Source organism: Asterias rubens, chromosome 18 (genome assembly GCF_902459465.1).
Source record: "Asterias rubens chromosome 18, eAstRub1.3, whole genome shotgun sequence".
NCBI classification, from domain to species: Eukaryota; Metazoa; Echinodermata; class Asteroidea; order Forcipulatida; family Asteriidae; genus Asterias; species Asterias rubens.
The window spans coordinates 4,839,369-4,867,005 of record NC_047079.1 but is presented as its reverse complement, the minus strand read 5'-3'; the positions used below and the strand labels follow the sequence as shown (position 1 = coordinate 4,867,005).

Genomic DNA, 27,637 nt, shown 5'->3' with positions numbered 1-27,637 from the left:
ATCCCTTCCCTGGCAAAATGAAAGTCCAATTAAACAAAATAAAAAAAACAACAATTTAAACGTTGCAAAAGCATGATGGATATGAACATTATTATGTCCTATCTTTGCCTCTTTTTACACTTTCGTCCCATTTTTATGGCAAAACAGCTCATCTCAACTTGCCTTTCTCGAAAGGTATTCTTTTTGTAGTTAGGCAGCTGTTTCGAAATATAGGGCTGTTTAAAGGAACACGTTGCCTCAGATCGGTCGAGTTGGTCTTTGAAAAGCGTTTGTAACCGTTTGTTATAACATTCATTATGATTAGAAAGATATTTTAAAAGTAATAATGATTCACACAAGTATCACTCGAAATTGCGTGGTTTTTCTTTTACCTCGTCGACTAACACGGTCGGCCATTTATGGGTGTCAAATTTGTGACTTCCATAAATGGCCGACCGTGTTAGTTCGCAAAGTAAAAGGAAAACCACGCAATTTCGAGGCAAATTTGTGTGGATCATTGTATTCTACTTTTAAATCATCTTTCTAACCATATGCATTTTATAAAAAAACGGTTACAAACGCTTTTCAAAGACCAACTCGACCGATCCAAGGCAACGTGTTCCTTTCCTAGGTTTTCTTCTATTGATATTAAGCCTATTCGTAAAGTTACACCAAAGCAAAATAATAATAGTATAAGTTATGTAAAGAAAGACAGTGTTCCAATTTACCATCTGCAAAATATATTTTGGACAACGCTTTCACCATTCACAAGGTTTACCCTACAAGAGAGTTGCCCAAAAGTAACGTTTCGGAAATGTTTCGATTAGTGACTATTATTAACTCGCCCCGTAGCCTATTAACTATACATTTTTTACTCCCAAAACACAATGCATTGTTATAAAATATCCCGAATATATTTGACAAGTGTGTGTAGGCCTATATACTTAATAATTATTATAACCTGATGCCGTTGTTTAAAATTTTAATAACTTCGCACAATCAATTTGAAAAGTAAACAAGTATTCTACTCCGCTCAAAATGTCACATGGATCATTGTATTCTACTTTTAAGTAGTATTGATTATAATGTGAGTTTTGTTAAAGGCACTGGACACCTTCGGTAACTGTCAAATTCTTGGTGTATCCCAACACGCAAAAAATAAAACAAATTTGTAAACATTAGACTCAATTGGGCATCGAATTTGCCAGAGAATAAAAAAAAAACACCCTTCTTGAACAAAATATTTGTGTGCTTTTGGATGCGTAAAAAAGCTTTTGTCCTGAAATCATTTTAGGTGAGAATTTCCCCCTTTCTCAAAAACTACGCTACTTTAGAGTACTTTAATTTGTCCTCTTCTTTCTCGTTTCTAGTGTTATTTATAATTAATAAAATCCAAAAGCAACGACCTCTAATGTGGAAACAGAAATAATTGTGGGGTTACACAATCAATCATGAGGCCTGACGCATGATTGTCTGACCTGAATATATGCAGGAATTCGCAAGCTATTTATTTACTTTGCGAGTAAGGTGTTACTGTAAAATACCGCTCTTTGCTTCGGTTGAGGGCGCCCTACTCACTCAAATTTGGCCATGCAGTGACGTTTCTGAGGAGGTCGGTCCGGAGGGTCCTTTCGGCTGCTGCCTTTATCACCTGCAGGAGTTAGAATTGAAAACACTGCATGAGTTCAATGCAGAATCCGCGGGTGAGCTCTGATGACGCTCTCATAAGCCTGCATTAATTTGGGAAACCACTGTCTCTTTGAAAAATTTAAACTCTAAAAAGTTCCGGTGTGGCAGGAGATTCTGTTCTCGGAGATTCTGTGCCCCCGCCCCCGCCCCACCTGTGTACAAAATCCTTATGATAGCGCCCTCTTTTGAATCATACTACTCCAGCCCATAATTATTGATTTCCCATGGGGGACAAAATCTCCGGGTAACATAATTCTCTGGGACTTCGGGATGCCATCGGGATCGGGTGGGTGTCGTGGGACCTGACCCGTCTGGGGCAGATGACCCGGAATCTGTTTAAACAGATGTTTTAACCTCACGCAGAATTTGAGTTAAAATCTTTTTTTTTCTTCTTCTTTAACCCAGAAATGGGCCAGGCCTCCGTGGATCCGGAATTTGGGTCAGTTCAGACCTCGGAAGTTTTAAAGGTGTGACTGCTTACTATAACACCGCATATATTAGGTGCAGTACTGTACACACCCTTATTTGCTTACCTTCATAAAAGGATCCCCAGTTATCTTATCCTTCCACTGGTACATGTAGCAAACGTTGAACGTGGGGTTGGCCGGGTCCAAAACGATTGGTCTAGCGGAAGGAAAAAAGGGTATCTTTTTGTACAGATCACAATCATTATGGCATATAGAATGTTAATAGCTGACTTAAGCCATTAGTCTCATGTGTTTCTGTTGCATTCTTTCAGACGTCAGAGAGTTAAAGCGTGAATCAGTTTCATACAATATCTAAGATGTTTAAGAGTTCTTAAGTTTTTAATTGTATGTATTCGAGGGCTGTATGTTTACTGTTATCCAAAAACAATACTGTGGTACAATAAGTGGTTTCCTTTTGCGGCAGTTGCAGATGCCTGTGCCAAGTTCCCCGTTTGATGTTTGTGGTGGCAAGTTAAAAGTTTTGCCTCACAAACATTGAATCTTACTCTCGGTCAAACAGAATGAGTCAGTTCACCTTTTCATGTTGTCTTTCTTGATAATGTCTTGTGTGATGTGCTCATCATTGTGCTTGTACTGCCAAGAAGCGCACAGCTCCTCCAGATTGGTCAGAACCTCCAAGACGCTCCTCAAACCCTGAGCTTTGTTCAGTCGTCGTCCGGGCTTCCCTGCCTTCTCCCAAAGGTAGATGGTGATCAACTCCAGAGGGTATGACTTCTGGAGATACTTAGGGAGGAATCTAGACGCCCAATACTTCACCAGACGTATCAACTCCTTCACGTTGCCGGGTTGTTCCTTAACAAACTGCACCTGACGATGAACTAATGAAGGCGAACAGTACTGCCTCGTCCTGTGCCCTTTGCTTAGCATATACCGGAACATTTCTTCATAAGCTAAGCAGCAAAAGTTAAAGAAAACAAATGAACACAGCGTAAACAAAGAACTAACCACTGCTAATTTTATGGAAGGCTGATTTATGAAGGTTAATTTAAACGGGAGAGTCCCACAAGAAAATAAAAAAATTTTTGACACAATAGTTTTAAATTGATTTCAATACTGTTATAGATGTTAGATGATAGATTAACTTAAACTTTTACATGTGTTTTCATTTTACTTACAAGAATGAGATTTAATATTGTCAGTTGTGGGAAGAAGATCGACTTCAATCCATCGACTGCCGACATCGATCTCAAACTTCACTACGTACTCATCGTGTTTTATGTCTTTCACGTCTGGGTTAAGCTCCAAAGTGGACGCTATGTTGAAGTTTATTCCTGTAATAGTTTTCTTATACGCATCTTTCCCAATTTCTGCTATGGGTTGCACATAGGGTTTGTTGACGAACGCAACCAGGTCCACGTCAGAGAGGTCTTTCACCATAGTGCCTTTTCCGAGCGATCCGCCCTGCGAATGGCGGAACAGATCACAAGAATGGTTGAATGTACATGTACAAACTTTGTAAAAGATTCAGGAGTCGATTACACAAAGAGTTAGGACTAGTCCTAACTTAGGACTAGTCACAGGAGACTACAGTCCTATAAAGTTAGGACGAGTATTCATCCTTACTCGAAATAAGACTAGTATTAACTCTTTGTGAAATCCAGCCCACGAGTGAAAACACTTTGATATTGGAAGACTTTGGAACACTAGGTGTCAGCAGACTTTACATTTCCTTAATATTTTACGCAGTTCTGATAATGCGGCAGTTACACAGAGAACAGTGGATTTTTTTTGTGACCAACCTTTACGACTTTGTCAACATCAAACTCCAGAATATCCAGAGAGCAATTGCTGTGGACAAATCTGACCACGCGGCTGATTGCTGACTGACACTTCCTTGCGAATTCATCCGTTCCAAGTTGTATGTTCTCGTTGTACCAAGTCTCTAGATCACCCTCAGACAAACACCAGGGTTCTTCAATCTCCAAGACGGACCGTGCTCCTCCCTGCGCGGCCATGAAGTTGCTCCCGGCGCCCTCTGCTGAAGATTTAGAAAGGGAAGTTTTTACACTGATCCGTAATCAATAAAGACCGGCCGGGGTCATGTGGGATTCGTGTCCCCCAGAGATTATGTCCCCCATGGGAAATTAACATGGACTGGACGTGGATGATTCAAATAAAGGGAGGGCACCATCAAAGGAAGTTTGTACCCAGTTCGGGAGGGGGGCAAATTTCCGGGAAAGGGGGGCATGGAATTTCTTGCCACATCGGCAACATGTTCACATGGCCTTTATCGCGGTGCCGTATAAAATGATAGGCAAGAAACGTTATACTGTACTTTTAGTCAAAGTGATTATATTTATAAATTCTACGGGCCTGGGTACTTTTGTAGGATACAGAAATTGCAACAAATTGCATAACGATGTTTTTATAGATCTGTGGGTATTAAAAATGTCGTTCATAATCATTTAGGCCAAGTAAAAAAAGAAACATGTTTAGCGTCCCGCCCGCTTCTTTTAAATCATCTCAGCAAAAACAATCTGAATGTCTTGTCTGAATGCCTCGACCAAACTGTTTCATTAATGTTTAGTGTATTTCAGTAGTACAAAAAACAATGGATAATTGACATTTTAACAAAGAATGGCGGCCATCTTGAAATAACAAATACAAAATAAAAAGCCCCTCCTCCTTCCTCTTTTTGAGAAACCCGGACACTAAACATGTTTCTTTTTTTTACTCGGCCTTATGTTGACAACATTTTGTCAGGTTTCCAGAGAAGAACTCTCTGGCTGCTATGGATACCGACTTGAGCAAGAATCTATTTTTGTAACAGCAAATGAATTGTTTGAAGGTTTACATGAGGTACAATGCAATGGATGCTAACCTTAAACCATGTTTTAAGTGAATCTATGTCTTTTAGCAGAACTGGAGGTATACCTGTATTTTTAATAACCGGCAAATATTATTATTTGATAATGAAATAGTTTAGTTTCAAAGATTAATATAATGCAAAAGTATCGCCTCTTGATGATGAGGTTGCCCTCACCTTTCCACCCTTGACGGACTTTGACCTTCATCAGGAGTTGAGTCTGGAGGGTCTGCCCGGCGGCTGAGGCGATTTCTCTCCCGTTGGTCCCTTGCTGGTAGAGCTGACAGACATTGTTTGTCGGATTGGCTGGGTCCAACACAATCGGACTGAAAATAACACAGAAACAACGATAGCATACTTGAACTGAAGGATGAATTGTGAGACTTTGGGACGCTAGGTGGCAGCAGACTTACCAGGTAAGTTTCCATTGTTTACGTAGTTCTAAGCATGCGCACATTACCGAGAGCAATAAAATTTACCTGGTAGGTCTGCTGCCACCAAGCGTCTCAAAAGTCCCCCATAGGAAGACATAAACTGACGACAAAAAAAAAACAATGTTTCTGTCACTGAGGTGATGTACGAAATACTGGTCAGGATGTGGCTATGACCGGCCACAGCCGTAACCAAAGCCGCCTGATGCGGACACGGCTTAACCATTGCATGATAGACTTGTGTATTGAACCTACTCCATCTTGGATCAACCTCCATTGATCCTCCATGGGACTCCAATGATCCTCCATGGGATCCCCAGCATGGGATCCCAATGATCCTCCATTGGATCCACAATGATTCTCCATGGGATCCCCAATGATCCTCATTGGATCCCTAATGATCATCCATGGGATCCCCAATGATCCTTATGGGATCCCCAATGATCATCCATGGGATCCCCAATGATCCTCATGGGATCCTCCATGGGATTCCCGATGATCCTCCATGGGATCCCCAATGATCCTCATTGGATCCCCAATGATCCTCATTGGATCCCCAATGATCCTCCATGGGATCCCCAATGATCCTCCATGGAATCCCCGATGATCCTCCATCGGATCCCCAATGATCATCCATGGGATCCCCAATGATCCTCATGGGATCCCCAATGATCCTCATGGGATCCCCAATGATCCTCCATGGGATCCCCGATGATCCTCCATGGGATCCCCAATGATCCACCATTTGCAGCAAGTGAGATCCTCAGGACAATGGTGGGAATTAATAACCTTAAAGGAAATTAAACGTATCACCTACTTTATCATTCTAAGCTGTGTAATTGCGCTTTGTGCCAGTGTAGCGTCGTACAGACGGGAGCTAGACCAGCTAGTGACACGCAGTGCCGTCAACCGCGTCAGTGCACGTAGGACCCTCTTCAACCCCTGGGCTTTGCTGAATTTAACGGGTTTCCCAGCCTTCTCCCAAAGGTGAATGGTGATCAGCTCCAGGCCGTATGAATTCTGGAGATACCCATGGAGGTATTCCTTCGCCCAGTACTTCACGAGACGGACTAGCTCCTTCACGTACCGGGGCTGGTTACCGACGAAGCTGAGCTGATGTTCGGCAAGGGAAGCGGAGTAGAACTCCCTGTCATGGTTGTCGTGAAGCTGCAGCATGGCACGGAACATATCTGAGTGAGCTGGCGGTGTAAAAGAAAACAAGGAAACATTGATTTACTTATAAAATTATGATTAACATTGGTGCAACCCCTTCATAAGATCTTTTTGCTGATGTTTGAAGGTGTAAAGGCTAACAACACTGTCATTTAAAACGCTTTTAATATTAGAACTTCAATAAAAAGTAACAACAATGATGTTCAATAAAAACTTTGAAATACAAACAATTTATATACGATGCAGCAACAAAATATTAATAAAAAATCACCCTTTAATCTTATCCCTCTAGGCTCAAAATCTTTCATGGCGATTGACTTTGCTTTAAAACCGACTAACCTCGACCGTGGCCATCACAGTTGTCTGAAGTGGGAAGAAAATTGACCTTCAGACACCTTCTGCCCACGTTGATGTTGAAGTAAACCAATAGGTCATTCTTGCTAACATCCGTCACAAACGACAGACTCTTCAAAGCTGAGTGAAGATCCCGGATGACGACGGCCAGCTTGCGCTTGTATTCGGCTGGTCCGAGTCTGACGATGGGGTCCAGGTTTGGTGGATTGATGAAGGCGATCAGATCGACATCAGAAAGGTCCTTCACCATGGTCCCTTTACCAAGAGAGCCACCCTGCAGAACAAAGTGAACAAAATAGCTGATGTGAAAAACACTATTCACACTCTACAAAATTTCCCGGGGAATCGCAGGGGTGAATTTTGTCGAACTGTTCACACTTTGCTTGATAACCCCGAGGCATACTTTGATTTGTATTTCCCGAGAGAAAGCTATCGAACTATAAAAGTAGAGTTAAAGGCAGTGGACACTAATGGTAATTACTCCAAATAATTATTAGCGCAAAACCTTACTTGGTAGCGAGTAATAATTGGGAGCTGTTGATAATAATATAAAACATTGTGAGAAACGGCTCCCTCTGAAGTAACGTAGTTTTCGAGAAAGAGGTAAGTTTCCACGAATTTGATTTCGATACCTCAGAATTAAAATTTGAGGTCTCGAAACTATTTATTTCATTATTATCTCGCAACTTCAACGACCAATTGAGCTCAAATTTTCACAGGTTTGTTATTTTATGCACATGTTGAGATACACCAACTGTGAAGGCTAGTCTTTGACAATTACCAATAGTGTCCACTGCCTTTAAGCATCACCAGTGATTCACCATAGACCCCAAAAAGGGTCGTTTTCATGATGAATTGACTTTCTGTAAAAGTTCAAAGTACCTGTGCCTCTCTGAAAACATTCTGTGAACCTTTCTGGACATGCGAAGATATAAGTTTGGCTTTTGAAATTAAGGGAGATAAGAAGTCGCCGGGTGTGTAACTTTAGCCATTATTTATAGAACATTGAACATAGATTGTTGCTTGTAGATTATAAATTATAGACTATAGATTATACATTATCGATTATAGACTATAGATTATACATTATAGATTATTTGTTTACATTATAGAATTTAAAGATTAAATATAGATTATGGATTCTACTGAAGGCATATACACACCTTAACAATTCTGTTAAAGTTGAAAAGGAGACCGCCCGATGAACAAATCCTTTGGACCACTTCGTCGATTGCCTTTCTGCAGTCCCTGTCGAAAGCATCCGTCCCACATTGGATATTCTCGTTATACCATGTCTCGAGACTGTATTTCTTTGGATCCATACACCAAGGCTCTAAGAATCTGGGAGACACATCCATTGTGAGCTGGAGTTTATGAATTCTTCCAAGTTCAACTGCAGCTCTGGTCTGCTGATTTTCCGCGATGACTTGGTTTTTCCCAACCCATGATTTCTCATAGCGATCGATTGTGTCATGGAATTCCCCGTTTTCTGACCTTTGTGAAACCTCCGCCAATAAATTATGATAACCCAGATCATTAGCAGTATACATGCAAATTCTTTCTATTCAAATCTCCCTGCATCATTAAAGCAATCTGATTGGACAAACCACTGTGTATGATATTAATATTAATGCAGGGGGTGTGGCCTGCTCAGTTAAAGACGCACTTGTCGTTTTTTTTTTTTTTTTTTTTTTTGTGGTGGTGGTGGGGGGGGGGGGGGGCTGCTATTGTAGGGGTATAGTTAATGGCACTGGGCAGTGGCCATTTTTGTTAATTACTCAAAGTATATAATAGCATTAAAACATACTCGGTAAGGACCACTGGAGAGCTGTTGATAGTATAAAACCTTTGAGAAATTCCCTCCCGTAACCATAGTTTTTTTTAAAGAGGCGATTCCGGAATAAAATATTTGAATTTGAAAAAAAAAATCTCAGGTCTGAAGCCTTTTTTAGGCATCTGCAGCACACACAATATTGTGCAACAGGGGTTTTTCTTACATTATTTTCTTGCAACCTCGGAGTCCAATTGAGCCCAAATGTTCACAGGTTGTTATTTTATACATGTTGGGATACACCAAAATGAGAATTTGGGTATTTGACAATTATCACCAAAGGTGTTCAGTTATTTATCATCACTTCTGAGAGGAGAAAGCTGTACACTGTACGTCTTCAATAAAATAATTGTTGACTCTTACTGATCAGCAAACATAGGGCCTTTTCGAATCCACGTCTTCGGCTTTGGATTCGGCTTCAGGCTCCGTTCTGTCGTCTGAAGGCTTGAGCGCGCGTACATAAAGCACGCGCAGTTATCAAAACAGCCGCGCTAGCCAGAGCCGCATCTGGAGCCGATATTTCGAAGAGGGCTATTCAACAGTACACAAATAAATAAATTTCCATGAACAACTGTTGTTAAATCTAGTATTCTTAGTATTTTTTAATATCGAGTGCATTTTCATACCACAAATACGTACTGTACATTTGGCTTCATTTATAATGAATGACAATTTTTCCCAAAACCTGCTTTTTTAAAAGAGCTTGTACTATTACTACAAAAGAAAATAGATTTCACAAAAGAAACGGATAAATAATTACTTTAAGATAATGATATTAAAAAAAGTTAGAGATGCAAATAAAACACTAGTCACATCTTTGAACGAAAAAATACACACCAACTCATAAAACAGATTTCCATGTGCTGTTATGCATTTGTTTTTCTTTTAAATGTTCCATTGAATTTTATGCAGTGCTTATATACAGCAAGATGTTATACACATATTTCTTTTCTTGTGTGTCCTTCGAACTCGAGTTTAAAACAACCAGTTGGTGTTAAAGGCAGTGGACACTATTGGTAATTACTCAAAATAATTATCAGCATAAAACCTTTCTTGGTGACGAGTAATGGGGAGAGGTTGATAGTATAAAACATTGTGAGAAACAGCTCCCTCTGAAGTGCCATAGTTTTCGAGAAAGAAGTAATTTGCCACGAATTTGATTTCGAGACCTCAAGTTTAGAATTTGAGGTCTCGAAATCAAGCATCAGAAAGCACACAACTTCGTGTGACAAGGGTGTTTTTTGTTTCATTTATTACCTCGCAACTTCGACGACCGATTGAGCTGAAATTTTCACAGGTTTGTTATTTTACGCATATGTTGAGATACACCAACTGTGAAGACTAGTCTTTGACAATTACCAATAGTGTCCACTGCCTTTAAAGAAATGTGCACCTGCCGATATAAGACGGTATTTGGAACATAGACTACTTCGCAAATACTCAGTATCCAGTGCGCACGCGTTTAGCTGTAGATTGGTCGACATTTTCGTCAGTGATAGGCTAGCCTATCAAAATAACACTAAGGTTTGCCAACACAATTAATACAGTGGTATTATTGAAACACTGGTCTTGGTTCTCTCTTGGGCATCTTATTGTTAACACCCCAATTTTTGCAGCGTGGCTACGGACGTTTGAATCAAAGTGGGACGGTGAGCATTGGGGTACAGCAAACAGGTTTGGTGGTATCAATTTACAACAGACAAAAAGGCTATGTTACAAGCACACAAAATGATTACAAATTATAAACGGAGTTACTGGCTTTAGGTGGTGTCCCTCTCTGTTATGAAAGATTCTTTGCGTCACGCGTTCGCTGCACTTTGATTGGTGCGCTTTTTCTGCTTGCTCGAATTTGATTGGTGTGTGTTGTTTTCTACTTGCTGGAATTCCGATTGGTTGGCTACTTGCCGCGTTTCAATTGCCCTGTTCTTTGACGCACTTTGATTGGTGCAAAAATGTTATACGCCAATTTGATTGGTGCACAATGATAAACAAATTTACTGTTCTTTCATTTGGGCAATTATTACATTCATCCAGCATATTTTTTTTATTACAACTTAAAATGTTGTTGCAAGTAAAACACTTATTAATTACGGATGTGTTGCCGCCCCCCAAACAAAAAAAATAAAATAAAAAATAAATAAATAAATAAATACCAAAAAATGAACAAAACAAAAACATTCCTTTGCACATGTTCACCCGAGCACTAGACAGAAAATCTCGAGGGACACCAAGCTAATTTAAAATATTAAAAAGTACACGATAAGCTTCATTAAAAAGTCTAATAGCTATAACAAATGTCAACAGACATAAATACGCATGGTAATATTCATACTTTACAAAAGTCTTTTCCCAAAAAAATGTATACCTTGTTTACAAATTAGTTGTCCCAATATCGGGACGAATATGTTAGGCCATCAGAGGCGAAACAAAACATAGAACGAGTTACATTTTACAGTTATGTCCAATCAATGTATCTGTATATAAAAAAATCCATATTTCACAAACAAAATAGAGAAGAAGGGAAAACAAACTTATACGAGGAACAAAATTTTCCTCGTTTTTTAATTTGACAGACAAACAGAACTTAATAAAAAAAAAACATACAATACACAATTGTAATCTGCTATGCTGAGTTGATATACACGTCTAAGTTTCTACAACTAAGAAAGACAAAATATTTAATTGGTCTGCTATTGTTTTGTTGGTTGTTTAAACATAATAATACTCTTGCCTATGCCCCCCCCCCCACAACCAAGAATACTCAGTTTCCTGAAACATTGTAAAAACAGTCCGCATTTGAAATAAATTCGACACAAACACGTGCATGACAAACTGGTTACTACACTGTAATAAAATGTGACCAACGTATTTTTTGTAAATTTTTTGAAATTTGTAAAAGGTTGAACACATGTTTTCCCTTTCTACTTTTTTTTTCTTCAAATTGAAGTCTCATTCGTGGGATTGGACCTTCTCCCCTTAGACAATGCAAGTGTGTTACTGACAAACACCATACGTTTCGTCTGCTTGAAATAAACTCTAAAAACATCTTTTGTGATATATGGAAGTTTGTCACATTTTCAACAGTTTTTCATAACTGTTTGTTCAAAACCAGATGATTTATGTGAATTCACTCTAGCCACAAACCTGTCGTGTGCACCCGTTTTAGTTTGAAATGAATACCATCAAGCTGTTTGCCTGAACAATTTCCTCTCTCAGTAAAGCGATGAAAGTTGATTGCCAGAGGCGGTTCCTATCCTTTCATGTGAAAATACAATACCCCAGTATTTAAAGGAACACGTTGCCTTGGATCGGTCGAGTTGGTCTTTGCAAACCGTTTGTAACCGTTTGTTATAAAATGCATATGGGTAGAAAGATGTTGTAAAAGTAGAATACAACGATCCACACAAACATGCCTCTAAATTGAGTGGTTTTCGTTTTACCTCGTCGACCAACACGGTCGGCCATGTTAGTTCGCACAGTAAAAGGAAAACCACGCAATTTCGCGGCAAATTTGTGTGGATCATTGTATTTTACTTATAAAACATCTTCCAACCATATGCATTTTATAAAAAACGGTTTCAAACGCTTTTTATAGACCAAGGCAATGTGTTCCTTTAAGGCCAAGTAGTATTACATGCCACCAGTTTACAATACACAGCTCAACTACCATGGATTTGTATAATTATTGTAACTTGCCTGGCGTGTCCTTACTCTGACATTAGTCATGTAAAAATCCATTCATGCACACGACGGCAATTTAACCGGGGTCCCTTGCTTAATTTTAGCATGGTTATAAACTGTAGCAATGTTTGACACGATTTTGAAAGAGACCTTGGACAGTAAAGACAATAGTTGCCCTTTCTCACTTGTTGTATCTCAACATATGCATACAATAACAAACCTGTGAAAATTTGAGCTCAATTAGTCAACGCAGTTGGGAGATAATAATAAAGGAAAAAATACCTAGTCACACTAAGTTGTGTGCTTTAAGAAGCTTGATTTCGAGACCTCAAATTAAGTCTTTCTCGAAAACTATGTCACTTCAGAGGGAGCCGTTTCTCACAATGTTTTATACCACCAACCTCTCCCCATTACTCAATACCAAGTAAGGTTTTGTGCTAATAATTATTTCGAGTAATTACCAATAGTGTCCACTGCCTTTAAAAAGATCACGGTTATAAAGATTTCTGCTTTGTGTTTATTTTTTTGGGTGTCCTCTTATAACAAAGGGGTAATTTGCCCGGACCCAGCCATACTGTTAAAAACAGAGCCAACTGTACACACCTTTTGTTGTAGAATGTGTATCACTTGGTGTTGCTTTGTTCCCTTTTTAGATTTTTAAAAAATAAATTCAGACAAAAAGGAGTGTTGACCGGGAATAGTTTGTCCAATTAAAAGTAGACATCAATACAAAATATTTGTAAAAGATGTCAATACCCTACGAGAACCTTATCACAAATGAAGAAAACAAGTCTGTCACCAACGACCAATAAAAGTTCATATCATTTCAGTTTTTTTTAAAAGAATCCATGTTAATTTATACTCTGTTAATGGAGTATGCCAGTTTTTAACAACCAGGTTTGACAACAGACAAAGCCTTTTTTTTTTTTTTTTTTTTTTTTTTTTCCTATGAACAATATTATGACTTTTTCTATTTCTATACACAAACATTCACTGTTTTAAAAAAATATGGTACATTTTCGATTTTGTTTTTTGTTTTGTTTTTTTAACTTTACAAGTGTCAATGTTCATGAACTGAATACAAGATATTTAATAGAATATCTTAGATGAACGCCCATCCACATATTCATATGTGTAGAATAAAACATGTCCACAACCACACAGAAACTTAACAAAAAATTACAGGGTATTTAAAAAAAATCTATACATCTCCATCAAATTGTTGAAGTCAATACATTGTATTCATATTTTTCACGTATTCTGGAACTGTCCTTTGATATTCCCACATCATCCTATACATTTTTCCATCATGATTTCCACATTTTCTTGTCCATTTTTCCATTTGGATTCCCACATTTTCCTATACATTTTTCCATCATTATTCTAACATCTTCCTTCGACCTTCAACTTGCTAAGCATGATTTTACATCAAAGGTTTCCTATACAATAGGAGACTTTCCAACGCTAGGTGGCAGCAGACATACCGGGTAAATTTCCATTGTTTACGTAGTTCTGAACATGCGCATAATTCTGAGAACAATGGATTTACCCGGTAAGTCTGCTGCCCTCTATCGTCCCAGAAAGTCTCCCATTCCCTACCAAACTTTGTTGTCCCCCCAAGTTTATTAATACTGTCAATGATTGTCGGGCAGGAACTCCCATAAAATTTCCCAAATCAGGCCTGAAACTTCACAGAGGTAACAAAAACGCTTGAAACGCTACAGTAGAAACTTACACTTTCCGCATAGAGTGCCCCTTACCAAAGTGAAAAGGCCTTGGTGCCCCTGCCCTTTCCAAAATGAAGCATACAGGCCTGCAAAATCATTTCCAATATTCCTTTACACTTCCCTCAAGTTTTCTGAGACATCTGTGATGGCAATGTAAAGGATTACACCACTTTAAACCTCTGACAACGAACCTGAAATCACAACAGCAATGGGTTCTGCCCCTACAAAAAAAGTGCTCCAACAAGTTGAAAAATGCAAGTCTTCAAAAAGAAAAAAAGAACAAAAATTATGAGAGCCCCTAATTACCAGAATAAGTGGGCGAGTGTAACAATGATGGGTCCTGACACAGGACAAAAAAAATACAATGAAAAACAAAAATACTGTTTCAAAAACTATAACATCAGGGCTTACAAGAACAATTAACTCACATTTTCATCAGTATCCCCCAAACCAACTAAGATTTCTTTGAATCATGATGTGTGCAAAACATCAAGTAGGACAAAGTAGCATTTCCGCTAAGCTGATAACGTCATGTTTTTAAGTTGAGTTATTTCATGAGTTTGTGCTTGGGTAAGCTTAGCTTAATAATTTGCCCCCAGATGGGAAAAACAGTGTTATTAATTTGGGCCCTGGTTATTTAAAGAGATTTCATTTTCACATGAAACCTTGCGTTTTACGAGGTACCTTCGAGGTCCCTTAAAGAGGAATGTCTCAGCGATAAAATACAATGCACAGTAGCTTGAATTAGCTATGCGACCAGGCAAGGTTGACTTTTAGCCATTTGATCATGCAAGGTTGACTTAGACGGCTGGCCAAGCAAGGTTGACTTAGCCAGCTGACCAGGCACGGTTGTTTTAGCCACTTGACCAGGCAAGATTGCCGTAGCCAGTTGACCAGGCAAGGTTGACTTAGACGGCTGACCCAACAAGGTTGACCAAGCCAGCTGACCAGGCAAGGTTGACTTAGCCAATTGACCAGGCAAGGTTGCCATAGCCAGTTGACCAGGCAAGGTTGACTTAGACGGCTGACCAAACAAGGTTGACTTAGTCAGTTGACTACACTATGTAAACTTAGCCAGTTGACCATTGACCAGGCAAGGTTGACTTAGCCGGTTGACCAGGCAAGGTTGACTTAGACGGCTGACCAAGCTAGATTGACTGAGTCAGTTGACTACACTATGTAAACTTAGCCAGTTGACCTTGCTAGTTTGACTTAAATAACTTCTTTTTTTTGTGGCTAACAACATTTTTTTGTGATGGGTGCTAGTAGCGGGGCCAACATTAGCTGCCCAAGTCCAACCAAAAATGCTTGGAGTTTGAATTAAACACAAGTGGCTCAGTATCAAAGGTGGCTTTCGATAAAGTGTCGGTGATGACAGTGGTTGGCCTACAGCAACCACATGCATCTGCCAAATTCTCATGATGATTCTACGGACTTTTTAAAATAAAAATTGAGAAGAACTCACCCCCTAAAAGACTTGAGCTAATGCTTTCATGCTTGTATGACGTGTGATACATTTGGTGCTGAGACTGGCAGGGGAAAATACGGCATTCTAGAATCAACAATGTGACTTGCCGACTGAAATGCAGGGGAGTTGACTAACGACGGCCCCTCTCCCGATGAAAATACGGCCTGGGCACCCCGGTTCATGTACCCTAATGAGGTGGGAACAGGAATATGCAGGTTTATTGGATGGCTGCTCGTCGAGGGACTGGTCGCAGTGTGGATTGGGAAACCATGGGGCAGGGAGTTGGACTTGGCCTCGGTGGTCTGGCTCTGAATTGCACTACGAGGCGGCAAAGCCAAGGACTGCAGAACAGAGTCAGGTGGTGGAAGATGCATCAGCATCGGGACAAGCGGCCCAGAGGTCTCCGCTAATGAGTAGTCATTAATGTTAATTCCCTCGGGGTGCATATTCATGGGGGGCGCTGGGTTTGAATTGGCCTTCTTCTTGCTCTTCTTGTGTTTCTTGTGATGGGTTAGATTGACGACAGCCGAGGGGTTGGCGTGCTTGCCTGTGTCAACAATGGGTAGGTTGGTCAGTCCATTGTTGGCGAGCTGCGGATGCTTATCCATGTGTTTCAGGAGGTACACCTCCAGGCTGTAGGTCTTGCCGCAAACGCCGCAGGAGTACCGCTTCTCCCGTCGCGTGTTCTCATGCGACAGTACGTGATTCTGCAGCTTTTCAAGCTCGTCGTACGCCCGGTAGCAGTCCCGACACTTGTAGGGCTTATCCTTGTTATGGCGACGCCAGTGCTGCTGGAGGTTGGAGAGCTGGCTGAAGGCCTTGTCGCAACCAGCGTCAAAGCACTTGTAGGGCTTCATGCCGGTGTGGATGCGGGTATGCTGCTGCAGGTGGGAGAGCTGCTTGAAGGACTTCTCACAGTAGGTGCAGTGGTAGGGCTTGACGTTGGTGTGCACCCGTGAATGCTGACTCAGGTAGGAGGTGGTCGCAAAGCCCTTCCCGCAGTCTTCACACTTGTAAGGCTTACCTTCCGTGTGCGAGCGAGCATGGAGCAGCACGTCCGACTTGCTGTAGTACACCTGGGGACAGACCTTGCAGTGGTACTCCTGCCCTCCTTGCTCCGCCTGCAGGAACGAGCGAGGACTCGTCACTTTCTCCCCCTTCCTGCCGTCCTTGCCCCGTGGCGATGTGTTACGGGTGTGGCTCGGTAGTCCGTTACTCCCGCTTGGTTCCCGACTGGTACCCTGACTCATTATAGGTGCGGGCTGTGTGTTCGCCCGAGTGTACAGGACGTTGGATTGCTGATGGCTGGTTGAAGGGCCCATTGTTATACAGCCGGCGATTTCATGAGCAACGTGGCTTGCTATGGACGCGAATCTAGTGTGGCATTTGTTGCACTCGTAACCTAAAAACGAGAGATACAATTAAATACAATATTAATAACAAGAGGGATAGTTTCACTTTCCATCACCTGTAAAAACCCAACTGTTAAATATTGGGTGCGTTCGTTTAGCTTCCCTGGGTCAAGTGCCCTGGTTGTGGAGTGGGTCACTTGGGTACTGGCCCCAGGTGCATGAAGTCACTACGAGAGCGGTGAGTTAAGCTCTCGTCAGGGGCTCACCCAAGCGAGCACCGCTGGGTAGGCCCAGGGAAGCTAAATGAACGCACCCATTCAGGCACCATCTTTTCCGTCCAAGGGCGAAGGAAAATGATGATAGAATTTAATTACCAATTAAAATAAGACTATTAAGTAATTTCATTCCATAAAAATTGCAAAAATGTTCATCAGGCCTAGAAGTTAATTTTTGAGAGGGTGAGGCCATTTTAAGGAAACTAAAAGGGGCACCAAGGCCGAGAGCAAAGACAGCAGCGGCCATGGGCACCGTGGCTTAAGTGAAGTTCCAGGCATGATTCATGTTTGAGTGAAACAAACTTTAAACTAAAATCAAGGGCCATTTCATCAAGACGTTTTCTGCTTCTTGATTAGCACTTATTATAGACTCTTATTTCATAACAACAAAATAAGCAAATCAAATGTCATATTAACTTGTCAGCGATTCTTGTTAGCAGATGCGCAACATAACAATTCACTGTGAATGCCTAAACGCCCAGTCAAATCGCCTTGCTAGCTTTGAAATACACTTTTCCAATTGACAGGATGTCGCGTCGACATGTCAACGTTAAATTTTTCCCTGCTAGAATTTAGGTGACGCGCAATTTGCACAAACTAAAGAGCGTGGTCGGGAATGCACTCCATTAGAAATGGTTTGTTTCACCAACACAGAGGACAGTTGTGATGGCCGAAAAAGGGTTAAATTCTGAGTTTGTTCTGGACTTATTGCCTTTTATTGTACAAAGAATGGAGGATTGCGTGTCATCCAGAGGCTTCCACTGTTGTATTTCAATGCAATAGGGGACTTTTGGGATGCTTGGTGGCAGCAGACTTATCAGGTAAAATCCATTGTTCTCGGTAATGTGCGCATGCTCAGAACTACGTAAACAATGGACATTTACATGGTAAGTCTGCTGCCACCTAGCGTTCAATAGTCTCCCATTCTGCTCAATGGAGATAAATAAATGTGTACAAGGGGACTTACCGAGACTCCTGCCTTGGTAATGGTCATGGGCCCAATTGGAGGCCTTATGGCCAATTTCACAACGCTGTGAGCAAAGTTTTGTGCCAACCATAGCAGAAAAGTTTGCTATCAGTGTATTTCACAGGTTTGCAAGAAAATTAAAGGAACACGTTGCCTTGGATCGGTCGAGTTGGTCTTTGAAAAGCATTTGTAACCGTTTGTTATAAAATGCATTTGGTTAGAAATATGATCCACACAGATTTGTCTCGAAATTGCGTGGTTTTCCTTTTACTTTACAAACTAACACGGTCGGCCATTTATGGGAGTCAATTTTGACTCCCATAAATGGCCGACCGTGTTAGTCGACGAGGTAAAAAGAAAGTGAGGCATATTTGTGTAGATCATTGTATTCTACTTTTACAACATCTTTCTACCCATATGCATTTTATAACAAACGGTTACAGAACGCTTTTCAAAGACCAACTCGACCGATCCAAGGCAACGTGTTCCTTTAAATGCGCTCTTCACTGAATAACGCACAGTGACATTGCCCACCAATACGGCACATCCAAGATTATTCTATATGACATCAGGTGAATTGGGTCAATATTCCTTTTACATAGCACCATGTAATGGTTTACAAGGGGTTTAGGAGTATTTAGGGACAGGGTTAAAACAAAAGTTGTTCCTACCAGGTGCTGCAGTTGGGGGTTTCCCCGGAGCTCCAGGCTGCCTTGAGTGGGGGTCCATACCCGGCACCTATCGGTGTAAAGATGTGTATGATTATTTTTTACAAAGTGTACAAATTGTTAAACATGTTGAGCCAAACTAAAGCAACCCTGGTTCATACTTCCTTCGAAGTGATTGCGATCCAATATTTTTACATCACAATTTTCAAAACAATAAATTTGGAAGAGTTGAGATGCGCTCAACTTCTGCGAAACATTTGCAGCGCTGACTTTTAATGTCAAAATCCAGCGAGGGCGCTGTTTGTGATGCTGAATATATATTCAAGAGGTCTTCTCAATTGTGAATTGTCAAACAATTTCAAAACAAAGTTGCTTGACTTTTTTTGTACACTTTTCACACAAATTTTCCAGGAAATTACTTCATAGAACATTAATTTGTCTCGCATGTGGAGAGGATTTTAAATACTACATTATTAGCTTAATACAACAAATCCAAGGAAATATTACCTGTAATTGTTCCACTTCGGCCTGCCAGAATGTCACATGACTGGTAGGCGGTGAGAATGGCGGTCGCGGTAGACTCATCTTGAGACGGTGCAATCCAGCTCATGTGAAATGTTGCTCGACGTATTTGAGGGACAGTTAGCGTCTCGTCCCCACGGGTCCTTCCTTCCCTCCTCTTCAGGGGGAGAGAGAGTCAATTACAGTTTCTGGCACATGTCCTTATTCTTGAAGACTTTTGTTTCCTTAGAAGCACTTGAGCTGGCGTTAACGTCCGCTGATGCTGATACGCAATGTAGGTGCTTCACCACACTAGGGGAAAGTCTGAAAGTTAATAACAAAAATGGATCAACAATCCACATCTATTTCACAAAAGAGTTTCAAAAACATAAATGCGCAATGAAATCAGCAATTCTTTTCTGGCTAGATATTTTACTTATGGGATTTTTCCCTCGAGGAAACTTAAATTTCTAACTTGAACATTTCAAGTGGCAACAAGGCACTTACAAAGGGGCATTGTGGCACTTACTCATTTGTTGCTTACTGTGAATTATATTAAGCCTGTCTATTTAATATAGCACTTTTTTTTTACCAAAGTAAAAGTCAGCCTAGCTTTAAACAAAGATAGTCTAAATTATCTACATGAGTGGTATACGGTTAGTTTTTCCTTTTTTAAGGTCATGATCGAGCACAAATTTGCAGTCGGATACAATAAATTTAGATCAAAACACTAGGCAAAATGTTGAAACGTCAGTAAGTCAAGCTAGTAGTACAATTACAGAAAAGCTACGTCAGAAAAGAAGCCTTCACATTTGAACTGCTTACCCACCTCACTCAAAACCTCCCACCATTTTTACCTGAACGAAGGTTACATTTTTGGTTCTAACAAGGGGAAAGTGGCAGGCAGTTGGCTACAGTATCTTACTCACAAACAGTCAAGTTGCAACAACATAAAGTTACAATCTGACATTGACAATTCCTTTTTTTAAACATGGGGTCTTTCTCATTTTTCAAATCCGATTTGTAATTTTTAGTTGTTGAATTGAATGCAAATTTGACAAGGCAAACCGACACATAACATAAAGTTCATCACAAACTCACAGCATAACAGAAATACGTGAAGTAATTTTCTTTCATCTAAATGCAACACAGTATTCTTTGACTTTGAGTAATGTTTTTAAATAAAGAGATATGTCAGTCAGAACGGAAAACATGGCCATCCATTCAATTCTATAGCGTTCGACACGATTGACACAACACAGTACAGACACCGTGCACTGTGCATGTACATGCACAGTACACCAAACACCGCCAATTGACTTTATGCATGTACATGTAGAAAGTCACTCCAAGGTAAAAAAATCTCGTAAAATTGATTTATGTACAGACTTCCCACGCAATAAATATCCTTAATGAACCTTTCCACATTTGATACATACAATAATATACATTCAGTTGATAGATGCCTGCAAGAAAAGGCGAATTTGGGGGTAATTTAACGTGTATTTTTCTTGGTCTTTTGTGAAGACTCACCCGATTTGTTCACTGTCATGGCCGGCTAGCTCTCAGTTCGGCGTTATAGCGCCCTCACTTGAGTTTTGTTAACGCGATCATTATTCACATGGATTTCATTTTTGTTATACAAAAAAATAAATATAAAGTAAATAAAACAGCTCGAAAGACAAAATCATAAAAGACAGCTCCGATCAGAGAATCATTTCATGGTAACTGAAATTGTACGGTTAAAATTATGAAATGAACAATATTTTAATACAGACTATAAACCATTCATAAGCCGCTTAATTTATTACAAGAGAAATACAAAAAAAAAATGTAGCCACAAGGTTTGGGAACGCCTTTCATCAAGGCTTTTCATTCAGCCCTGAAAAAGGTGACATTATTAATAAGAGGGCACACGTAGTGCACCGATTTTTCGAGGGGAGGGGGGGGGGCACGGTTTGCATTTCCATGATTTCTCCAAGCCCCTTTAAGCACTCATCAATATTGACACAAGGTGTGAAAACGAAAGGATGATTGTATGCGTGTAGAGAAAAAAAAACAAGTTTTGAAACATAGCACTTTTTTCATGGAGGACTTTCTTGCGGGAGGAGCTCTCCGCGAACGGGCGAAACTGCATAGAAAATTTCGTCTGTATAGCGCCCTCTTTTGATTCAACTTCGTTGCCCAATCCGGCAAGGATGTGAGACACTCACCTGGCGGAAAACAACAATTCGGACACCGGGAAAGCCTCTTTGAACAACTTATCACGGGTGTCACTTTCAATCCATAATTCTTTTGCAGATTTCGTTTTTAAGATATCTTAAAGGCACCGATCCATTTCATGGATTTTTGTCAAAGACCGGTGTCCGCTCCGGACACATACACTTTTGCATATGCAATCGTGTCCGGGGCTATTCAAAAAAACGTCCGGCGGACATGTACGTGACTTTACATTATGTGCGCGCGTAAGCGAGTGTGCATGCACTGAACCTACGTTTATGCAGCATGAATATTCACGTATTATGATTGCAGCGAATACCCAACGGCCGAACATTTCCCATGTCATTCATGACATGCACTTTAGCTTGTAAAAAATGGCGAATGTGTTCCGTCCGTTGACCAAGGTCGTTTAACTGCAAGGTCAGTTTGCATGGGGGCGGAAACAACTGCATATGCAAATGTGTCCGGGCGGACACAATTGCATTATGCAGCAGCGTCCGGGCGGACACGATTGCATATGCAAAACCGTCCAGCGAACATTATTGCATATGCAATAATGTCCTCCGGATAGTATTGCATAGAGGACATAATTGCATGCGTCACCGGTATTTTCACTTGGTGTAGGCCTATCCACCCAACATAGGCTAAAAAAAAAACACAACAATAATTCTGAGAAAGTTTGGAATCAATATTGGTCATCATCATCAAAGTTCGACAATGGATGAACATAATCATCATGAATACGTGGCATTCACGCGAGAAGGGAACAAACCACGCACTTCATGTCCCAGTGCTCGATTTATTGCTACAGGTGTTGGAGGGGGCGGGGACTAGTAGTAGGGGCTTACTGCTGCAGACTGCACGTTCCGATGACTACTGCACAGTTATTATTCTCATACATTAAAGACAAATTTATAGGCCCGTCGGGGAGGCATGGGCACTTTGGTCTCAGTGACCAATGGGCAAAACTAGTCTTGGTTCAAGACTCTCCTGGATTTGTCACAACAGGGCGCGCTATCACCCCAACGCGCTATCAACCACGAACCGCTATCACCCGAGAACCACTATCACAGGAGATAGCGGTTCTCGGATAGCGGTTCATGGTTGATAGCGCGTTGGGGTGATAGCGCGCTCTCTTGTGACAAATCCAGGAGAGTCTTGAACCAAGACTAGGGCAAAACAAACAAAAAACAGAAGTATTAATTACCCAAACACGCACACTCACCCAAACACGCACACGGCTGGCAAGCGTGCGCGTGTTCGAATGCGTTAAGAATGAATTTGCATTACGCAAGAAGCCACCACACCCCCTCCTTTTATGACCATTGTTTGCCTACATGCGAACAATGGACATCACGTTCACCATTGGAAAAACAAAATACTAGTGTAAAGTTAGGTGCAACTCAAATTTCAGTTGTTCGCAAACACTATAAAGTGGCCAAAGTGAACTTGATACAGACTGAGACTGCAACTGGATACGGGATATTATGTGATAAAAAAGGTTAGCTGCATGCTTTGAGCACTGCCCAGAAAGTTTACTCTTCCAAACAAAAGACTCATCATAAGACGTGAAGAAAGCTGACGACGTTTTTGAAGCAATTCTGTTGTTTTGAACCGACTTCACTCATACCGGGGACCTTGACTTAACTATGTTTGTTTCAGTGTGGTTAGGAGGTAAGTTGTTCCTTCTAGGCTGAGCAGCGAGCGAACTTCTGCGAAAGTATTCATTATTATTTACTGTAACTCGCACTCGGGTACACAATATTCCACATGCTCCATGGATGATAGCCTTGTACTTGTTTAAATGTATTGTGACTTAAAGACACTATGGACACTATTGGTAATTGTCAAAGACCAGTCTTCTCACTTGGTGTATCTCAACATGTGCATAAAATAAAATCAAACTGTGACAATTTGAGCTCAATTGGTCGTCGAAGTTGCGAGATAATAATAACAGAAAAACACCTGTGTCACACGAAGTTGTGTGCTTTCAGATGCTTGATTTCGAGACCTCAAAATCCAATTCTGAGCCGAGGTCTCGAAATCAAATTTGTGGAAAATTACTTCTTTCTCGAAAACTACGTCACTTCAGACAGAGTCGTTTCTCACAATGTTTTATACCATCAACCTCTCCCCATTACTCGTTACCAAGTACGGTTTTATGCTAATAATTATTTTGAGTAATTACCAATAGTGTCCACTGCCTTTAAGTTGTTCTCGATGGTTATTTTGTTTACCTTACAACTGGGGAATTTTGTTGTTCTTTTAATAATGTCATCATCAAAAAATCAATTATCATCCCATTCTATGTCAAAGTAGGCCTACATTCTCTATTACTAATGATTCTACTGTGAAATTCCACAATAATAGGATTCTTCAAATTATTGTGTCAAGGTTAACTGTATTTTATTTATTTTTTAAATGTTATGTCGATCAACTTTACATTTTTGTTTTGCTGTTATGGCTTTTCAGCATGTTCGTAAAAAAAGAGGAGTTGTTCTAAGTTTGAATAAATCATTTCTTCCGTGGAAAAAAATGATAACAAATCTATGTGAACGTGCCAACGAATGTGCTCAGTTCTTAGCATGTAATGGACACGATAAGAACAGTCATCCATCCTTGCTGCTGTGTTTGCCGAAAATGGCACCAGGATTCGGAGCTAATCTGCTTGTATGAATGGGGTCTACCCATTTCATTAAAATTGCCGTGTTTTTGGATGTCTGTTCCAGACATCAAACCGACTTCATGGGCTCGTATTCCAAGCGCTGGTGAAATGTTAGAACGTATTTATAAACAGCTCAAGAACAAACCGAACCCCGTTTGATACACTCCAACTGCAATTTAGACCGTCACGTGGTTGCGTGGACCTCCCAGCAGGCACGAGTGAACAAATTGGTTATTGTCAAAGACCAGTCTTCTCACTTGGTGTATCTCAACATGACAAAAAAAACCAAACCGGTAAAACTTTGAACCCAATTGGTCGTCAAAGTTGCGAGATAGCAATGGAAGAAAAACACACTTGTCACACGAAGTTGTGTGCTTTCATTATTATGCTTGATTTCGGGACCTCAAAATGAACTAATTCTGAGGTCTAGAAATCAAATTCAAATATTATTCTAGTGGCTTTCTCGAAAACTACGTTACTTCAGAGAGGGAGCCGTTTCTCACAATGTTTTATACTATCAACACTCTCGCTTGTTTAATACCAAGTTGTTATGCATCTCGTTGAGTGTTGTTCCTAATAAGGAACCGATCAATCATTATATCAAGATCAAGATGCTAACAATGGGAGACTTTCTGGGACGATAGAGGGCAGCAGACTTACCGGGTAAATCCATTGTTCTCAGAATTATGCGCATGTTCAGAACTACGTAAACAATGGAAATTTACCCGGTATGTCTGCTGCCACCTAGCGTTGGAAAGTCTCCTATTATTTTGAATAATTACCAATATAGTGTCCAGGGCCTTTAAAAAAAACTTGCATTTCACAGAGATTTCACGTGTACACATTATCTAAACGTGAGTGTCCAACGGGACATTCTGCTAATGAACATTGCAAAAGAGAGATGGGAAAAACCAAAACCGAACCAAACATAACAACAACAAATCATGATTTTGTACGCAGAAATAATTATTGAGAAAAAAAAACAAAATTAGCTGTTGCAAACTGCTTACCAACCAAAATGAACTTTATAAGTATAAATGCAAAACATGCTTAGCACGCCGTTTCGACCATAGCACTCAGGGAGAGTCTTTCTCGAGCTCTAAAGAGGGTCGAAACGTCTGGTAATTTAGGCCTAACCTTTTTTATCAGAACTAATTATTGTAACTATGTCTCCTTAGAAGACTCTCAGACTGATGATTTCTGTAAAAATGTCGTACTTAACTTGACTTTCAGGGAGCAATATTTTCCTCGTCAATAACGACTGCATGGTGCAGAATGTGGTCCAATATCTCAGGAAAAAGTGCGGTATCACGGATAAGAAAGGTTTGATTTTCTCGATTATTGGTTGTTTAAAAAGTTTTGGGGTGTTAGAGAAGGGAGTGTATTTATATGACTGGTAGTTGTAACCCACTGTTCGTTTCAATCCCATTATTATGGCTGTAGATAAACCATAAACTAGCCGGAGCGAAATTTACGAAAATCTGGAGCGGTGATGTCCAGCAAGACTAATCTGCAATTGAAATTCACGAAACTTCTCTGATTCACACTGTTAAATGTTGTTTAAATAAACAGTTATTATAATGTTTATCATTAATTCCCCAACCGCAGTACTTTTTGAAGTGCACAAATTCTCAACATTATACTGCTGCTGTACTTATGACCACGTAATTTTGTTTTGAAGTTAATTGTCAGAGTTAGAACCAAATAAACGTATACAGACCCTTAAACATTTTTTTTTTTTTGGGGGGGGGGGGGGGTTGTGTAAAATTAACCAAGAATGTAAGCATCGTAAGAGTTACACCACATCGCTACTTGAAAGATTTTTTTTTTTTTAAGTATAGTTTTATGGGTTTGGAATTTCAATTTGGGCGTGGTCTGCATCAAACCAGTTGTACAATCGATCATGAAGAGAACTAACCATTTCAAAGCTAATGGTTCATCATAATATTAGTGTGTTTCTTGTGTTTTCACGATCTCCAAAGTGACTTTGGATTTAGCAGACGAGGATGGGAACTTGCAGAACCTCATGGACTACAATCCGAGGTTCCCGGCTGCCCGGATACTCCAGCCAAAAGTTACATACGTCCCAATACTGATGGAGAGTAAGTTAAAAAGTATAGTCTTGGTCCAAGACGTCACTATCTAATACTCATCACGTAACATAATATGATAACCCGAGAGAGGGCACACTTTTCTTCTTGAATTAATTTCGGTTGACGCTTGACTTTGTTGGAACCTAAAAGACTAGATAGTTTTGCCAGTCCCTGCCACCTTTATAAGAGTCGAGTGTACTCTAACCTCACTAAATTAAAGAGTGCAATTTTACTCATGTTCTAATTTTGAAAGTTGTTTTTAAAACCATTTCTAAAATAATATACACTCAGCATAATCTGTGTGAAAGTATTACATTATTACAATAAATAATATGGTTATGTTAAATGCCAAAAAATGTTTGTACACATTTTCACACCAGTGCTTTCTTTCCCTATTCTAGAAAACGAAGATAATACTTGGAAACCTTTTAGACCCATGGTGAATCGAGTCCTGAAGGATGCAGATTTCATGAGTAAGAGTCGTCATTTTGCTTATCTTAAATAAACAAAAGTTTAAAAAAAATATTATACTGAAGGAAAAGTTTACTTAAAAAGAGGGCTGTTGCTATAAAATGCCTATCATAATAAGTCTTGTATACTTCCCTTTTTACAGAAGTTTTAAAGGGACATTGAGAACTAAAATAAACAAGCAAGACGTTTAACCTCCCTTTGACCTCTAAGCGAGGGCGCTCTACTCATGTGTTTAAGGTCTGCTCTTTCCCATTACAGGACAGCTGACAGAGCAATACGAGAGGCGGGAGCTATCGAGAACCGGTCAACGCGTCCGTTTGGAGTCCGTACAGGAAGCAGAGAAGGATGTAGCAGTTCCTACCGGCAAGGGGGCAGGAAAGGGTGCACTTAGCACCCCAAAGAAGGGGGCTGGGGGTGGGCGATCAAAGACTACCAAATAAACGGACAGTTGTGTCGAAAAGGGGGAAGAGCGATAACCAGATTTCCCTCAACAGGCCTTGAACTTCACTCTCGAAGGGGCAAAGCAATTTTTTTCTGTCAAGGAGAACTCTATGTTAATTTGTATAGGAACTTTGCAAAGGGCACCGCATCAAAAGCACAGGGCACCATGACAATTGCTGTGGTGTGGGTGCAGTGGGTTTATTTTGAAGCCTGCCTAAGAATGCTCAATGGTGTTTTGGAAGGGGGATGGGTCCATAATCACCCCCATACAACTCAAAGTGTGGTATGGTGACCGTCGCCAGGGCGATCCAACTCTCAAAGATATGGATGGTGTAAACTGAAAAAGGAAGGTGCATT

General features: G+C 40.3%; 3 protein-coding genes across 3 annotated transcripts; 1 reads left to right on the top strand and 2 right to left on the bottom strand.

Annotated features, from left to right (window-relative positions):
• Positions 1–532: 532 nt before the first annotated feature.
• Positions 533–8,371, bottom strand: LOC117302623 (2'-5'-oligoadenylate synthase 2-like). Its single transcript, XM_033786605.1, has 9 exons — positions 8,084–8,371; positions 6,906–7,194; positions 6,211–6,592; positions 5,140–5,288; positions 3,896–4,134; positions 3,272–3,557; positions 2,671–3,046; positions 2,202–2,292; positions 533–1,630 (listed from the first exon to the last, which is right to left on the bottom strand). Exons 1-9 carry the CDS (start codon positions 8,276–8,278, stop codon positions 1,550–1,552), a joined length of 2,088 nt encoding a protein of 695 aa, XP_033642496.1. The 5' UTR covers positions 8,279–8,371; the 3' UTR covers positions 533–1,549.
• Positions 8,372–13,952: 5,581 nt separating this feature from the next.
• Positions 13,953–20,966, bottom strand: LOC117302188 (zinc finger protein 362-like). Its single transcript, XM_033786005.1, has 4 exons — positions 20,924–20,966; positions 19,397–19,714; positions 18,893–18,959; positions 13,953–17,029 (listed from the first exon to the last, which is right to left on the bottom strand). The coding sequence occupies exons 2-4, from the start codon at positions 19,472–19,474 to the stop codon at positions 15,651–15,653; spliced, it is 1,524 nt and encodes a 507-aa protein (XP_033641896.1). The 5' UTR covers positions 19,475–19,714; positions 20,924–20,966; the 3' UTR covers positions 13,953–15,650.
• A 2,293-nt stretch (positions 20,967–23,259) lies between these two features.
• LOC117302187 (uncharacterized protein CXorf65 homolog) lies at positions 23,260–27,366 on the top strand. The gene is made up of 5 exons (XM_033786004.1): positions 23,260–23,288; positions 25,513–25,598; positions 26,258–26,377; positions 26,770–26,841; positions 27,098–27,366. Exons 1-5 carry the CDS (start codon positions 23,260–23,262, stop codon positions 27,277–27,279), a joined length of 489 nt encoding a protein of 162 aa, XP_033641895.1. The 3' UTR covers positions 27,280–27,366.
• The last annotated feature ends 271 nt before the right edge of the window (positions 27,367–27,637 follow it).

Excerpts from the sequence above, each read along its gene's own strand:
- LOC117302187 (XM_033786004.1), top strand. The coding sequence starts at position 23,260 with ATGTTTGTTTCAGTGTGGTTAGGAGGTAA. Across the intron at positions 23,289-25,512 it reads TCAGTGTGGTTAGGAGGTAA|CAATATTTTCCTCGTCAATA; the intron begins GTTGTTCCTTCT and ends ACTTTCAGGGAG. Across the intron at positions 25,599-26,257 it reads CGGTATCACGGATAAGAAAG|TGACTTTGGATTTAGCAGAC; the intron begins GTTTGATTTTCT and ends CGATCTCCAAAG.
- LOC117302188 (XM_033786005.1), bottom strand. The coding sequence starts at position 19,474 with ATGAGTCTACCGCGACCGCCATTCTCACCGCCTACCAGTCATGTGACA. Across the intron at positions 18,960-19,396 it reads CCGAAGTGGAACAATTACAG|GTGCCGGGTATGGACCCCCA; the intron begins GTAATATTTCCT and ends TTACACCGATAG. Across the intron at positions 17,030-18,892 it reads ACCCCCAACTGCAGCACCTG|GTTACGAGTGCAACAAATGC; the intron begins GTAGGAACAACT and ends TCTCGTTTTTAG.
- LOC117302623 (XM_033786605.1), bottom strand. The coding sequence starts at position 8,278 with ATGGATGTGTCTCCCAGATTCTTAGAGCCTTGGTGTATGGATCCAAAG. Across the intron at positions 7,195-8,083 it reads ACTTTAACAGAATTGTTAAG|GGTGGCTCTCTTGGTAAAGG; the intron begins GTGTGTATATGC and ends TTTGTTCTGCAG. Across the intron at positions 4,135-5,139 it reads AGTCCGTCAAGGGTGGAAAG|CAGAGGGCGCCGGGAGCAAC; the intron begins GTGAGGGCAACC and ends CTAAATCTTCAG.